This window comes from Oncorhynchus tshawytscha, unplaced genomic scaffold (assembly GCF_018296145.1).
Source record: "Oncorhynchus tshawytscha isolate Ot180627B unplaced genomic scaffold, Otsh_v2.0 Un_contig_4748_pilon_pilon, whole genome shotgun sequence".
Classification (NCBI taxonomy): Eukaryota; Metazoa; Chordata; class Actinopteri; order Salmoniformes; family Salmonidae; genus Oncorhynchus; species Oncorhynchus tshawytscha.
Genome location: NW_024609781.1, coordinates 230,426 through 247,182, shown reverse-complemented (window position 1 = coordinate 247,182; position 16,757 = coordinate 230,426). Strand labels below are relative to the sequence as shown.

Genomic DNA, 16,757 nt, shown 5'->3' with positions numbered 1-16,757 from the left:
ATGTGTCTGTGGCGACGTATGGGTTATGAGTCTGTGGTGACGTATGGGTTATGTGTCTGGCGACGTATGTGTCTGTGGCGACGTATGGGTTGTGAGTCTGTGGCGACGTATGGCTTATGTCTGGCGACGTATGTGTCTGGCGACGTATGGGTTATGTGTCTGTGGCGACGTATGGGTTGTGTGAGTGTGGCGACATGGGTTATGAGTCTGTGGCGACGTATGGGTTATGTGTCTGTGGCGACGTGTGGGTTGTGTGTCTGTGGCCACGTGTGGGTTGTGTGTCTGTGGCCACGTGTGGGTTGTGTGTCTGTGGCCACGTGTGGGTTGTGTGTCTGTGGCCACGTGTGGGTTATGTGTCTGTGGCCACGTGTGGGTTATGTGTCTGTGGCCACGTGTGGGTTATGTGTCTGTGGCCACGTGTGGGTTATGTGTCTGTGGCCACGTGTGGGTTATGTGTCTGTGGCCACGTGTGGGTTATGTGTCTGTGGCCACGTGTGGGTTATGTGTCTGTGGCCACGTGTGGGTTATGTGTCTGTGGCCACGTGTGGGTTATGTGTCTGTGGCCACGTGTGGGTTATGTGTCTGTGGCCACGTGTGGGTTATGTGTCTGTGGCCACGTGTGGGTTATGTGTCTGTGGCCACGTGTGGGTTATGTGTCTGTGGCCACGTGTGGGTTATGTGTCTGTGGCCACGTGTGGGTTATGAGTCTGTGGCCACGTGTGGGTTATGAGTCTGTGGCCACGTGTGGGTTATGAGTCTGTGGCCACGTGTGGGTTATGAGTCTGTGGCCACGTGTGGGTTATGAGTCTGTGGCCTCGTGTGGGTTATGAGTCTGTGGCCACGTGTGGGTTATGAGTCTGTGGCCACGTATGTGTCTGTGGCGACGTATGTGTCTGTGGCGACGTATGTGTCTGTGGCGACGTATGTGTCTGTGGCGACGTATGGGTTGTGTGAGTGTGGCGACGTATGGGTTGTGTGAGTGTGGCGACGTATGGGTTGTGTGAGTGTGGCGACGTATGGGTTGTGTGAGTGTGTGGCGACGTATGGGTTGTGTGAGTGTGGCGACGTATGGGTTGTGTGAGTGTGGCGACGTATGGGTTGTGTGAGTGTGGCGACGTATGGGTTGTGTGAGTGTGTGGCGACGTATGGGTTGTGTGAGTGTGTGGCGACGTATGGGTTGTGTGAGTGTGTGGCGACGTATGGGTTGTGTGAGTCTGTGGCGACGTATGGGTTGTGTGTCTGTGTATGGGTTGTGTCAGTGTGGCGACGTATGGGTTGTGTGAGTGTGGCGACGTATGGGTTGTGTGAGTCTGTGGCGACGTATGGGTTGTGTGAGTCTGTGGCGACGTATGGCTTGTGAGTCTGTGGCGACGTATGGGTTATGTAGCTCTGGCTATATGCCTCACATCTCAATAAATAGAGATATACAAACAGCCCTCTGTCTCTCTCTCTCGCCCCCCCAGATCCCCCTATCAGGCTATGGAGGGACCAGTAACATTATTCTGGAAGATCACAGGAAGCGTTCAGACAGCTACGTGGCTATGCTAATGGGGGTGGCAGCAGGCCAGGTCTCCAAGCTGTGTGTCTGTGTGAGAAACACTGGATGCAGGGCTGCCTTCATTAAGGCTGTTCCCTACTCTGACCTACACACACGCTCTGTCATGGACTCCTCGGACATCAGCCTCTCTCCGTCTCAGTTCGTCCTGAAGGAGAGGACACAGGAGGTAGGTCACATGACTTGTTGTGGTCAGAAAGGAGGTTCTGGTTTGATCTGGACTTCCTGACAGGAGAGATGTTTCTATCATTAATAATTGGTTTGAACTGGTTCTTTCTCCAGGTGATCACGGTTCTGATGAAGGTGACCCAGAGAGAGCAGACTCTGTGTCATTCAGCTAATGCCGTCCTGTCCACAGTCTGTCTCTTCTGTGGAGACGAGGTCTCACGACAACAGTTCAGGAGGTGAGGACCTGTCCCTCTGTTTCTTACATGGGCTGTCATTAACCTGACTTTTAAACATCCATCTTGTGAAGCAATAGCATTAGAGGCTTTGAGGAGGTTGTTCCAGGCTGTCAGACAGAACCGTTTGAACCACTACTGTCTGTTTCTGTTCTCCAGGCCCTCTAGTTTGATTTACAACACTAAGGAGACTGATTTCACCTCCATCTCCTGTCCCCCAGGTTGCTGCTGTCAAAGCCTGATGCAGGCAGGAAGATTCTGTCAGAGAACAGTCTGCTGAAAGGACTCAACTTCAACGAGAGGTTCCTGGGGGAGGAGCAGGTCCTGGAGGGTAAGGGTCATGGGTCTTTCTAGAACAGAGGTGGGATAATGTTGCTTTGATGAGATAGGAGCTGGGAGCTTGCGGTGTCTGATACTTGCGGGATTTGTTAGTGACATTTTGCGGTCAGAATTGTTTGGCGAGCTACTCGTAGGTGGTCTGTGAGTTACTGGTAGATCAACCTGTTGGAGACGCCTGTTCTATACACCTGGGAACCAGTGAGGATTTCCTACTCTGGACAACTTGTTATTCAAACTTGTTTGTTGTGGAAATGTTTATATATATATATATATACACACACACACACACACAGTTGAAGTCGGAAGTTTACATACTTAGATTAGCGTCATTAACTCATTTTTCAACCACTCCACAAATTTCTTGTTAACAAACTATAGTTTTGGCAAGTCAGTTAGGACATCTACTTTGTGCATGACACATGTGATTTTTCCTACAATTGTTTACAGACAGATTATTTCACTTATAATTCACTGTATCACAATTCCAGTGAGTCAGAAGTTTACATACACTAAGATTACTGTGCCTTTAAAAGTGCTTGCAAGCCGAAGAACAGCATCCCAACCGTGAAGCACGGGGGTGGCAGCATCATGTTGTGGGGGTGCTTTTCTGCAGGAGGGACTGGTGCACTTTACAAAATAGATGGCATCATGAGAAGCCAAATGTGTATTTATTGAAACAGCTCAAGACATCAGTCAGGAAGTTATAGCTTGGTCACAAATGGGTCTTCCAAATGGACAATGACCCCAAGCATACTTCCAAAGTTGTGGCAAAATGGCTTAAGGACAACAGTCAAGGTATTGGAGTGGCCATCACAAAGCCTTGACCTCAATTGGATAGAATATTTGTTGGCAGAACTGAAATAGCGTGTGCGAGCAAGACGACCTACAAACCTGACTCAGTTCCACCAGCTCTGTCAGGAGGAATGGGCAAAAATCACCCAACTTATTGTGGGAAGCTTGTGGAAGGCTACCCGAAACGTTTGACCCAAGTCAAACAGTTTAAAGGCAATGCTACCAAATACTAATTGAGTGTATGTAACTTCTGACCCACTGGGAATGTGATGAAAGAAATAAAAGCTGAAATAAATCATTCTCTCTACTATTATTGACATTTCACATTCTTAAAATAAAGTGGTGATCCTAAAAGTCCTAAAACAGGGAATTTTTACTAGGATTAAATGTCAGGAATTATGGAGAAACTGAGTTTAAATGTATTTGGCTAAGGTGTATGTAAACTTCTGACATCAACTATATATGTGTGTGTGTGTATATATAATAGTGTATAATGTATGTGTTGACCCACTATGTTTAGCTCATGGTTTCCCATGCTGTTGTCTCCAGCCTACGACCTGCCCCAGAGCCCCAACCAGGCCCAGTTGTTCTATGGGAACCTGAGTAAGGTGGTGTTGTCAGTGCTGGGCAGCACAGAGACCTTGGACTCTGGAAGGACTGACCTCCATGTCCAGCCCCCCCTAGCTGTCACCAGGAGAGGCTCGGAGGCTGACAGGTACTGGGACTGAATATCATACCTTTAGGAAAGAACGTAATCATACGAATGTTTTCATCTCACACCTCATTTGGTTTCTAGAGTGTTTCTCTCTGCTTAGAACATACAGGCTGTTAATGGTTTATAATGTTGTAGTGGTGTTAATGGTTATATAATGTTGTAGTGGTGTTAATGGTTATATAATGTAGTAGTAGTGGTGTTAATGGTTTATAATGTAGTAGTAGTGGTGTTAATGGTTATATAATGTAGTAGTGGTGGTGTTAATGGTTATAATGTTGTGGTGGTGTTAATGGTTATATGATGTTGTAGTAGTGGTGTTAATGGTTATATGATGTTGTAGTAGTGGTGTTAATGGTTATATGATGTTGTAGTAGTGGTGTTAATGGTTATATAATGTTGTAGTAGTGGTGTTAATGGTTATATGATGTTGTAGTAGTGGTGTTAATGGTTATATAATGTTGTAGTAGTGGTGGGGTTAATGGTTATAGAATGTAGTAGTGGTGGTGTTAATGGTTATATAATGTTGTAGTGGTGGTGTTAATGGTTATATAATGTTGTAGTAGTGGTGGGGTTAATGGTTATATAATGTTGTAGTAGTGGTGGTGTTAATGGTTATATAATGTTGTAGTAGTGGTGTTAATGGTTATATAATGTAGTAGTGGTGTTAATGGTTATATAATGTTGTTATATAATGTGGGGGGGTGTTAATGGTTATATAATGTTGTAGTGGGGGTGTTAATGGTTATATAATGTTGTAGTGGGGGTGTTAATGGTTATATAATGTTGTAGTGGGGGTGTTAATGGTTATATAATGTAGTAGTGGTGGTGTTAATGGTTATATAATGTTGTAGTAGTGGTGGTGTTAATGGTTATATAATGTTGTAGTAGTGGTGGTGTTAATGGTTATATAATGTTGTAGTAGTGGTGGTGTTAATGGTTATAGAATGTTGTAGTAGGGGTGTTAATGGTTATATAATGTTGTTGTAGTGGTGGTGTTAATGGTTATATAATGTTGTAGTAGTGGTGGTGTTAATGGTTATATAATGTTGTAGTTATATAATGTTGTAGTGGTGGTGTTAATGGTTATATAACATTGTAGTGGGGGTGTTAATGGTTATATAATGTTGTAGTAGTGGTGTTAATGGTTATATAATGTTGTAGTAGTGGTGTTAATGGTTATATAATGTAGTAGTGGTGGTGTTAATGGTTATATAATGTTGTAGTGGGGGTGTTAATGGTTATATGATGTTGTAGTGGTGGTGTTAATGGTTATATGATGTTGTAGTAGTGGTGTTAATGGTTATATAATGTTGTAGTAGTGGTGTTAATGGTTATATAATGTTGTAGTGGTGGTGTTAATGGTTATATAATGTTGTAGTGGTGGTGTTAATGGTTATATAATGTTGTAGTAGTGGTGGGGTTAATGGTTATATAATGTAGTAGTGGTGGTGTTAATGGTTATATAATGTTGTAGTGGTGGTGTTAATGGTTATATAATGTTGTAGTAGTGGTGGGGTTAATGGTTATATAATGTTGTAGTAGTGGTGGTGTTAATGGTTATATAATGTTTAATGTTAGTGGTAGGGTTGTGTTAATGGTTATATAATGTTGTAGTAGTGGTGGTGTTAATGGTTATATAATGTTGTAGTAGTGGTGGTGTTAATGGTTATATAATGTTGTAGTAGTGGTGGTGTTAATGGTTATAGAATGTTGTAGTAGGGGTGTTAATGGTTATATAATGTTGTTGTAGTGGTGGTGTTAATGGTTATATAACGTTGTAGTGGGGGTGTTATACTAACATTATGGTGTTAATGGTTATATAACGTTGTCTTATCATGTTGTAGTGGTTTTGGGAACTCAGACCGTCACATCAGCAACGTGTCTCTGGATGTACTGCCTGTGAAGGGTCCTCAAGGCCCCGCGTTACCCAGGACAGAGGCCTCTGGGACGGGGACAGAACCAGGGGACCACAGGGACTCCTGGAGCCTCCAGCCTGAACAGCTGGTCCTCACCTCTCCCACTATCAGTCAGTATTATCATCTCACTGTTTGAGACCAACTCTGTGCTCTTTGCAGCCTGAGCAAGGTCTCTCAGGACAGAAACATTGACGCTCCAGATTTTCTGTTCATAAAACGTTTTTTTTTGTAGTTTTTAATAGAATATAATTAAACCCTTTCCTTTGGTTTATAATGTATGTTGTCCAGACGGAGCCTCCAACACCAGACATGTCCTGATCCAGAACCACTCATCATCCAGAGAGCTGAGCTTTGAGTTGTCCTGGCCAGCCCACTGTCTCACTGTTACCCCTCAACATGGAGTCATAGAACCACAGTATGTACACACACACACACACACACACACACACACACACACACACACACACACACACACACACACACACACACACACAGCTTTGTGTTATCCTGGCCAGCCAACCGTTACACCTCAACATGGCCTTCTAGATAGGACCCCTCGGACGGTAACCAGTACACCTCAACATGGCCTTCTAGATAGAACCGCAGTAGGAAGCCTCGGACGGTAACCAGTACACCTCAACATGGCCTTCTAGATAGAACCGCAGTAGGAAGCCTCGGACGGTAACCGGTACGCCACAACATGGCCTTCTAGATAGAACCGCAGTAGGACCCCTCGGATGGTAACCGGTACGCCTCAACATGGCCTTCTTTCACCATAGTTAGTTAGTTTTACCAGGTGACTGTATTACTAGGGGTGTTTCACAGTAGTTTTTTGTTCCCAGGTGCCACCTCCAGATCCTCATCAGTCCTAATCCGTCCCTAGCAACCAGGACATCCATGTTTCCATGGAGTGGCCAAATCTATGTCCAGTGTGACAATCAACAGAAGGTAGTGATGATGTTGTGGGCCCCTCAATGTCTTGATGTGGTGCCCCCCCCCTCAATGTCTTGATGTGGTGCCCCCCCTCAATGTCTTGATGTGGTGCCCCCCCCTCAATGTCTTGATGTGGTGCCCCCCTCAATGTCTTGATGTGGTGCCCCCCTCAATGTCTTGATGTCTTGATGTCCCCCTCAATGTCTTGATGTGGGGGCCCCCTCAATGTCTTGATGTGGTGCCCCCTCAATGTCTTGATGTGGTTCCCCCCTCAATGTCTTGATGTGGGGGCCCCCCTCAATGTCTTGATGTGGTGCCCCCCTCAATGTCTTGATGTGGCCCCCCCCTCAATGTCTTGATGTAGTGGCCTCCCCTTAATGATGTTATTTTCTCTCCTCCTGCTGTCCAGTTCATCAAAGTCCAGATCCGTCAGGACCTGGCTCTGGATGTATCAACGGCCCCAGCAGACCGGAGCCTAGCCCCCCTTCCTCCTCAGACTGCTAGCCCCATGCCCACCACCATGCTGCCCCCTGCAGGCCAACCCCCCCTGACCAGGACAGCTCCAGCCACGGTAGAGATCAGTAACCGTACCATCGTGTTTCCTGCCACGCCCTCAGGAGAAACCTCAGGTAGGAGACACTCTGACTCCCAGCGTTACTCAGCATTGGGACACATCTGTAATCTCAGTGTTGGGACACATCTATAATCTCAGCATTGGGAGATATCTATAATCTAAACATTGGGACATATCTATAATCTAAGCATTGGAACATATCTATAATCTCTGACTCAGAATTGGGACATATCTATAATCTCAGCATTGGAAGATATCTATAATCTCTGACTCCCAGCGTTACTCAGCATTGGGACATATCTATAATCTGAGTCCCAGTGTTGGGACATATCTATAATCTCTGACTCAGTGTTGGGACATATCTATAATCTCTGGAGTTTGCAGTTGCCAGTCGATAGCCCTATTTCCCCTCTAGATAATACCAAAATGCTGTGTGTGTTCTTGAAGAATGTTCCTGTTTCCAGTGTTTTGATCTAAAGCCGTCTCTTCTTTCGTCAGAGTCCTCTGTGGAGGTGGAGAACAGAGGAGAGCAGGTGAGGTGGTACCTGTCTTCCTTCGCCCCTCCCTATGTAAAGGGGGTGGACAGCAGTGGGGATGTGTACCGGGCCACCTACACAGCCTTCAGATGTCCCAGAGTCTCTGGAACCCTGGGAGCATACCACAAGATGCAGGTGATTACTCCATCTCTACCCCTACCTATGACTTTATTAGGGTTACTGACCACCCAGCTTTACCCAGTCACACCCCTGGTCCCCAGAACATATCTTTATTCGGGGGGGTTACTGACCACCCAGCTTTACCCAGTCACACCCCTGGTCCCCAGAACATATCTTTATTAGGGGGGTTACTGACCACCCAGCTTTACCCAGTCACACCCCTGGTCCCCAGAACATATCTTTATTCGGGGGTTACTGACCACCCAGCTTTACCCAGTCACACCCCTGGTCCCCAGAACATATCTTTATTTGGGGGTTACTGACCACCCAGCTTTACCCAGTCACACCCCTGGTCCCCAGAACATATCTTTATTTGGGGGTTACTGACCACCCAGCTTTACCCAGTCACACCCCTGGTCCCCAGAACATATCTTTATTCGGGGGGTTACTGACCACCCAGCTTTACCCAGTCACACCCCTGGTCCCCAGAACATATCTTTATTCGGGGGGGTTACTGACCACCCAGCTTTACCCAGTCACACCCCTGGTCCCCAGAACATATCTTTATTTGGGGGGTTACTGACCACCCAGCTTTACCCAGTCACACCCCTGGTCCCCAGAACATATCTTTATTCGGGGGGGTTACTGACCACCCAGCTTTACCCAGTCACACCCCTGGTCCCCAGAACAATGTGTCTTTGGTCAATAGGATGTCCTGTAGGGCTTTGACCATGATGGTGGTGTTGATGTCTCATCTCCTCCTGTTGGTGTCTCCTCCTCTCCTCCAGGTGCCCATCACCTTCCTGCCCAGGGACCGAGGGGACTATGCTCAGTTCTGGGACCTGGAGTGTCACCCAGTGGCTGAGCCTCAGCACAAGACCAGGATACGCTTCCAGCTCTGTGGCACTGTGGGTAGACTGTTATAGGACATCATTATACTGCCAGGAGACTGTTATAGGACATCATTATACTGCCCGGAGACTGATATAGGACATCATTATACTGCCAGGAGACTGATATAGGACATCATTATACTGCCAGGAGACTGTTATAGGACATCATTATACTGCCAGGAGACTGTTATAGGACATCATTATACTGCCAGGAGACTGTTATAGGACATCATTATACTGCCAGGAGACTGATATAGGACATCATTATACTGCCATGAGACTGTTATAGGACATCATTATACTGCCAGGAGACTGATATAGGACATCATTATACTGCCAGGAGACTGATATAGGACATCATTATACTGCCAGGAGACTGATATAGGACATCATTATACTGCCAGGAGACTGTAAAGGTAGACTGTTACAGGACATCATTATACTGCCAGGAGACTGTTATAGGACATCATTATACTGCCAGGAGACTGTAAAGGTAGACTGTTATAGGACATCATTATACTGCAGGGTGTCTTCCCGTTTATGAAGTGTCCCCTAATGAATACGACCCTTTTGGGTGTGGTGTCCCCTAATGAATACGACCCTTTTGGGTATGGTGTCCCCTAATGAATACGACCCTTTTGGGTATGGTGTCCCCTAATGAATACGACCCTTTTGGATATGGTGTCCCCTAATGAATACGACCCTTTTGGATAGGGTGTCCCCTAATGAATACGACCCTTTTGGATAGGGTGTCCCCTAATGAATACGACCCTTTTGGATATGGTGTCCCCTAATGAATACGACCCTTTTGGATATGGTGTCCCCTAATGAATACGACGTGGCGTGGAGGAGGGTGACGAATGCGGTGGAGGGTTGCCATGATGATGATGATGATGATGATGATGATGATGATGATGTTTTTCAGGGTGTGAAGGTTGGTCCAGCGGTGGCTCCTCAGGAAGCAGACTGTTCTCTGGTGAAGACTGAAGCCTTTAAGACCAGGAGAAGACCTGACCCGGTTGCTGATGGTGGCATGACTGGGTAAGGGCTGGCAGTCAGGTCTCACTAGTGATGACTGGGTAAGGGCTGGCAGTCAGGTCTCACTAGTGATGACTGGGTAAGGGCTGGCAGTCAGGTCTCACTAGTGATGACTGGGTAAGGGCTGGCAGTCAGGTCTCACTAGTGATGACTGGCAGTCAGGTCTCACTAGTGATGACTGGCAGTCAGGTCTCACTAGTGATGACACTCACTAGTGATGACTGGCAGTCAGGTCTCACTAGTGATGACCAGGCAGTCAGGTCTCACTAGTGATGACTGGCAGTCAGGTCTCACTAGTGATGACTGACTGGCAGTCAGGTCTCACTAGTGATGACTGGCTGGCAGTCAGGTCTCACTAGTGATGACTGGCAGTCAGGTCTCACTAGTGATGACTGGCAGTCAGGTCTCACTAGTGATGACTGGCAGTCAGGTCTCACTAGTGATGACTGGCAGTCAGGTCTCACTAGTGATGACTGGCAGTCAGGTCTCACTAGTGATGACTGGCAGTCAGGTCTCACTAGTGATGACTGGCAGTCAGGTCTCACTAGTGATGACTAGAAAAACAAGGTTGATCCTCCACAGTCCAGAGCACAGTGGAGGATGAATCACCAAACAGGGAGCACTGGTTAGCCAGCTAGTTAGTCAGTCAGCTGGCTAACTAGCTGGCTATCTGGTTAATGTTCAGATATAGTTCTTGATTTGTTCTGAAGGATAAGTGATCAGGAAGCTCAGAGCCCCATGGAGGAGGAAGGTTCAGGTAGACGTTCAGGAAGCTCAGAGCCCCATGGAGGAGGAAGGTTCAGGAAGCTCAGAGCCCCATGGAGGAGGAAGGTTCAGGAAGCTCAGAGCCCCATGGAGGAGGAAGGTTCAGGAAGCTCAGAGCCCCATGGAGGAGGAAGGTTCAGGAAGCTCAGAGCCCCATGGAGGAGGAAGGTTCAGGTAGATGTTCAGGACGCTCAGAGCCCCATGGAGGAGGAAGGTTCAGGAAGCTCAGAGCCCCCATGGAGGAGGAAGATTCAGGAAGCTCAGAGCCCCATGGAGGAAGGTTCAGGAAGCTCAGAGCCCCATGGAGGAGGAAGGTTCAGGTAGATGTTCAGGACGCTCAGAGCCCCATGGAGGAGGAAGGTTCAGGAAGCTCAGAGCCCCATGGAGGAAGGTTCAGGAAGCTCAGAGCCCCATGGAGGAGGAAGGTTCAGGTAGATGTTCAGGACGCTCAGAGCCCCATGGAGGAGGAAGGTTCAGGAAGCTCAGAGCCCCATGGAGGAGGAAGGTTCAGGTCGATGTTAAATGTGTGGATGATGTTGTGTGTTCCAGTCAGGAGGAGGCTCTGTGTAGGGGGGTATACGCCCCCCAGGACCACTACTCATTCCCCCCTACCAGGGTAGGGGAGACCAGCACACTGAAGGTCAACATGAGAAACAACTCCTTGGAAACGCATGCGGTGAGCAACACACACACAGAATAATTGCATGAACTGTGATGGATGTGATAACTACCCAGAATGCTTTGCATTGCATGGATTTGATGTTGAGCTTGTCTGATGTTGCAGCTGATGTTCCTAACCCCTAAAGAGCCATTCCACATCAAGCATTCCAAATATTCCCTAAGGTGAGTCCACGCCGCTTGGTGACTGTCATTCCTCTTCTGTAATCAGTGTCCTGGTTAACCTGGCCACAGAGCTATACCATGACCATAGAAGTTGACCAAGAAGGCACAACCAGGTCTGGGACCAGGCTATGATGTACTGAAAGGCTGTGATTGGTGCTGTGTGTAACCTGAGTGTGACTTCCTGCTCCTAATGCTGTGGAAACTCAAAGGGGTCGGTCTGAGAGCGTCTGGACAGCAGGCCCACTCACTGTGTTGGTCAGGCTCTGGGTCTGAGAGCGTCTGGACAGCAGGCCCACTCACTGTGTTGGTCAGGCTCTGGGCCTGAGAGTGTCTGGACAGCAGGCCCACTCACTGTGTTGGTCAGGCTCTGGGCCTGAGAGTGTCTGGACAGCAGGCCACTCACTGTGTTGGCCAGGCTCTGGGCCTGAGAGCGTCTGGACAGCAGGCCCACTCACTGTGTTGGTCAGGCTCTGGGCCTGAGAGTGTCTGGACAGCAGGCCACTCACTGTGTTGGCCAGGCTCTGGGCCTGAGAGCGTCTGGACAGCAGATCACTGTTTTGGCCAGGCTCTGGGCCTGAGAGCGTCTGGACAGCAGGTCACTGTTTTGGCCAGGCTCTGGACAGCAAGTCACTGTGTTGGTCAGGCTCTGGGCCTGAGAGTGTCTGGACAGCAGGTCACTGTGTTATCTACTGAAGTAGGTGTGGTGGTGCTGTGTGGCGAATGGCACCTTGCTGCATGTCCTGACTCCTCCCATGGTGCATAGCGTTTTCATTCACACGTCATCGCCATGTGGAATTAACATTTGTTACTACATTTTTATCACAGTATTTTCTTCAACGTGAGATTTGGTGCTTCCTGTACTGTACCTGTCAGGTGACACTGTTCTATTCTAACAACAATCACAGCTCAAAGTCTGCCTCAGTCTGTATTGTCTGCCTCTCAGTCCGTGTTGTGTCTGCCTCTCAGTCCGTGTTGTGTCTGCCTCTCGGGTCCGTGTTGTGTCTGCCTCTCAGTCCGTGTTGTGTCTGCCTCTCAGTCCGTGTTGTGTCTGCCTCTCAGTCCGTGTTGTGTCTGCCTCTCAGTCCGTGTTGTGTCTGCCTCTCAGTCCGTGTTGTGTCTGCCTCTCAGTCCGTGTTGTGTCTGCCTCTCAGTCCGTGTTGTGTCTGCCTCTCAGTCCGTGTTGTGTCTGCCTCTCAGTCCGTGTTGTGTCTGCCTCTCAGTCCGTGTTGTGTCTGCCTCTCAGTCCGTGTTGTGTCTGCCTCTCAGTCCGTGTTGTGTCTGCCTCTCGGGTCCGTGTTGTGTCTGCCTCTCGGGTCCGTGTTGTGTCTGCCTCTCGGGTCCGTGTTGTGTCTGCCTCTCGTCCGTGTTGTGTCTGCCTCTCTGGTCCGTTGTGTCGTCTGCCTCTCTGGTCCCTAGTGTCGTCTGCCTCTCTGGTCCCTAGTGTCGTCTGCCTCTCTGGTCCCTAGTGTCGTCTGCCTCTCTGGTCCCTAGTGTCGTCTGCCTCTCTGGTCCCTAGTGTCGTCTGCCTCTCTGGTCCCTAGTGTCGTCTGCCTCTCTGGTCCCTAGTGTCGTCTGCCTCTCTGGTCCCTAGTGTCGTCTGCCTCTCGGGTCCCTAGTGTCGTCTGCCTCTCTGGTCCGTGTGTCGTCTGCCTCTCTGGTCCCTAGTGTCGTCTGCCTCTCTGGTCCCTAGTGTCGTCTGCCTCTCGGGTCCCTAGTGTCGTCTGCCTCTCGGGTCCCTAGTGTCGTCTGCCTCTCGGGTCCCTAGTGTCGTCTGCCTCTCGGGTCCCTAGTGTCGTCTGCCTCTCGGGTCCCTAGTGTCGTCTGCCTCTCGGGTCCCTAGTGTCGTCTGCCTCTCGGGTCCCTAGTGTCGTCTGCCTCTCGGGTCCCTAGTGTCGTCTGCCTCTCGGGTCCCTAGTGTCGTCTGCCTCTCGGGTCCCTAGTGTCGTCTGCCTCTCGGGTCCCTAGTGTCGTCTGCCTCTCGGGTCCCTAGTGTCGTCTGCCTCTCGGGTCCCTAGTGTCGTCTGCCTCTCGGGTCCCTAGTGTCGTCTGTCTGCCTCTCGGGTCCCTAGTGTCGTCTGCCTCTCGGGTCCCTAGTGTCGTCTGCCTCTCGGGTCCCTAGTGTCGTCTGCCTCTCGGGTCCCTAGTGTCGTCTGCCTCTCGGGTCCCTAGTGTCGTCTGCCTCTCGGGTCCCTAGTGTCGTCTGCCTCTCTGGGTCCCTAGTGTCGTCTGCCTCTCGGGTCCCTAGTGTCGTCTGCCTCTCGGGTCCCTAGTGTCGTCTGCCTCTCGGGTCCCTAGTGTCGTCTGCCTCTCGGGTCCCTAGTGTCGTCTGCCTCTCGGGTCCCTAGTGTCGTCTGCCTCTCGGGTCCCTAGTGTCGTCTGCCTCTCGGGTCCCTGTGTCGTGTCGTCTGCCTCTCGGGTCCCTATGTTTTGATTTCTTCCCTAGTGTCGTCTCCTCTCGGGTCCCTAGTGTCGTCTGCCTCATCCACCTGCCTAGTGTCAGTTGCCTCTCGGGTCCCTAGTGTCGTCTGCCTCTCAGGTCCTGTGTGTTGGTTCGGGTCCCTAGTGTCGAAACCTCTCGGGTCCCTAGTGACTGGTCCGAGTGCCCTGCCCCCTAAATACTTAGTCCATGTTTTGATTTCTTCCCGTTTCTCCCTGCCCTCCAGATGCCAACGCTACATCCACCTGCCAGTCCAGTTCAAGCCGGTTGTAACTGGCAACCACTCCAGCCTGCTGTTGGTTCAGACGGATACCAGTGGAAACATCGCTATCCAGCTGACTGGTGAGGCCCTGCCCTGACTGACCAAGAGGACTGCTGCTCTGGGTCAGTGAGGACTGCTGCTCTGGGTCAGTGAGGACTGCTGCTCTGGGTCAGTGAGGACTGCTGCTCTGGGTCAGTGAGGACTGCTGCTCTGGGTCAGTGAGGACTGCTGGGTCACTGCATCTGTAGTGTGGCCTGTACTGGAGCACTGATGGTCATATGGAAGAATGAACTATGAAGCCTTTGTCCAATATGGCACCCTAATCCCTAGATAGTGCACTGCTTCAGGCCCGGCAACGTCCCAACGTCTCATTGGTTCCACTCCTGGCAACTTCCCAACGTCTCATTGGTTCCACTCCTGGCAACGTCCCAACGTCTCATTGGTACCACTCCTGGCAACGTCCCAACGTCTCATTGGTACCACTCCTGGCAACGTCACAACGTCTCATTGGTTCCACTCCTGGCAACGTCACAACGTCTCATTGGTTCCACTCCTGGCAACGTCACAACGTCTCATTGGTTCCACTCCTGGCAACGTCACAACGTCTCATTCATATATCCTATCCTCTGGGGGTCTGCATAGAGCTAGCAGACTACAGCTCTATATCCTATCCTCTGGGGGTCTGAATGGAGCAGACTACAGCTCTATAGCCTATCCTCTGGGGGTCTGCATAGAGCTAGCAGACTACAGCTCTATATCCTATCCTCTGGGGGTCTGCATAGAGCTAGCAGACTACAGCTCTATATCCTATTCTCTCTGGGGGTCTGCATGGAGCTAGCAGACTACAGCTCTATATCCTATCCTCTGGGGGTCTGCATAGAGCTAGCAGACTACAGCTCTAAAGCCTATCCTCTGGGGGTCTGCATAGAGCTAGCAGACTACAGCTCTAAAGCCTATCCTCTGGGGGTCTGAATGGAGCAGACTACAGCTCTATAGCCTATCCTCTGGGGGTCTGCATAGAGCTAGCAGACTACAGCTCTATATCCTATCCTCTGGGGGTCTGCATAGAGCTAGCAGACTACAGCTCTAAAGCCTATCCTCTGGGGGTCTGCATAGAGCTAGCAGACTACAGCTCTATATCCTATTCTCTGGGAGTCTGCATGGAGCAGACTACAGCTCTATATCGTCTCCTCTGGGGGTCTGCAAAGAGCTAGCAGATGACAGCTCTAAAGCCTATCCTCTGGGGGTCTGCATGGAGCAGACTACAGCTCTATATCGTCTCCTCTGGGGGTCCGCAAAGAGCTAGCAGATGACAGCTCTATATCCTATTCTCTGGGGGTTTGCATGGAGCAGACTACAGCTCTATATCCTATTCTCTGGGGGTCTGCATAGAGCTAGCAGACTACAGCTCTATATATCCTATTCTCTGGGGGTCTGCATAGAGCTAGCAGACTACAGCTCTATATATCCTATCCTCTGGGGGTCTGCATGGAGCTAGCAGACTACAGCTCTAAAGCCTATCCTCTGGGGGTCTGCATAGAGCTAGCAGACTACAGCTCTATAGCCTATCCTCTGGGGGTCTGCATAGAGCTAGCAGACTACAGCTCTATAACCTATCCTCTAGGGGTTGACATGGAGCAGACTACAGCTCTATAGCCTATCCTCTGGGGGTCTGCATAGAGCTAGCAGACTACAGCTCTATAACCTATCCTCTGGGGGTTGACATGCAGCAGACTACAGCTCTAAAGCCTATCCTCTGGGGGTCTGCATAGAGCTAGCAGACTACAGCTCTATCCTATCCTCTGGGAGTCTGCATAGAGCAGACTACAGCTCTATAACCTATCCTCTGGGGGTTGACATGGAGCAGACTACAGCTCTATAACCTATCCTCTGGGGGTTGACATGGAGCAGACTCCAGCTCTATATCCTTTCCTCTGGGGGTTGACATGGAGCAGACTACAGCTCTATATCCTATCCTCTGGGGGTCTGCGTAGAGCTAGCAGACTAGAAACATTTGACTGAATTTGATGCCCAGTACAACTTGAAGAGAGTTGGCATGGCTGATGTCATGTGACAGGGTTTATATGGGGTTTTGGTCAGTTGACCTACTGATGAACTCAAGAGTAATCTCCGTGCTGGGCCAGGAGGAGGTTTTCCACCATCAACTCAATCATTGTTCCCTACTTTGGTTTTCTATTAGAAATGGCACATGCTTTAAAAAAGCACATGGTTTATATTATATGTTGTTGTGATTGTAAATGAACCTGATCAAATAAAGATTTGTCAAACATTTTGCTCGCTTTTTATGTTTTTGAAATGTAGATGTTAAATAACTGGACAGAGATGCCTATTTCTATTTTATATGTATTCTGAGACTGTGTTTTAGCTAACTTCAAACAAAAAGCAGACTCCTACATGTAGTCAGACTATAATACAGTAGAGTGCAGAGACTCCTACATGTAGTCAGACTATAATACAGTAGAGTGCAGAGACTCCTACATGTAGTCAGACTATAATACAGTAGAGTGCAGAGACTCCTACACGTAGTCAGACTATAATACAGTAGAGTGCAGAGACTCCTACATGTAGTCAGACTGTAATACAGTAGAGTGCAGAGACTCCTACATGTAGTCAGACT

The 16,757-nt window shown here is 49.1% G+C and overlaps 1 protein-coding gene across 5 annotated transcripts in view; it reads left to right on the top strand.

The window, feature by feature from the left end:
• The window catches only part of cep192 (centrosomal protein 192), a 57,926-nt gene extending 41,517 nt beyond the window's left edge, over window positions 1-16,409 (top strand). For 4 of the 5 annotated variants that reach the window (XM_042318011.1, XM_042318014.1, XM_042318012.1 and 1 more), the window contains 14 exons: window positions 1,464-1,724; window positions 1,838-1,959; window positions 2,178-2,287; window positions 3,637-3,802; window positions 5,647-5,828; window positions 6,007-6,133; window positions 6,561-6,666; window positions 7,061-7,280; window positions 7,724-7,896; window positions 8,670-8,789; window positions 9,700-9,815; window positions 11,127-11,253; window positions 11,362-11,420; window positions 14,084-16,409. In XM_042318011.1, coding sequence (XP_042173945.1) covers window positions 1,464-1,724; window positions 1,838-1,959; window positions 2,178-2,287; window positions 3,637-3,802; window positions 5,647-5,828; window positions 6,007-6,133; window positions 6,561-6,666; window positions 7,061-7,280; window positions 7,724-7,896; window positions 8,670-8,789; window positions 9,700-9,815; window positions 11,127-11,253; window positions 11,362-11,420; window positions 14,084-14,216 — 2,022 coding nt within the window. In that variant the 3' untranslated portion in view covers window positions 14,217-16,409. The remainder of the gene's footprint in view (window positions 1-1,463; window positions 1,725-1,837; window positions 1,960-2,177; window positions 2,288-3,636; window positions 3,803-5,646; window positions 5,829-6,006; window positions 6,134-6,560; window positions 6,667-7,060; window positions 7,281-7,723; window positions 7,897-8,669; window positions 8,790-9,699; window positions 9,816-11,126; window positions 11,254-11,361; window positions 11,421-14,083) is intronic. The other variant, XM_042318013.1, reaches the window with a different exon arrangement.
• Window positions 16,410-16,757: the final 348 nt, after the last annotated feature.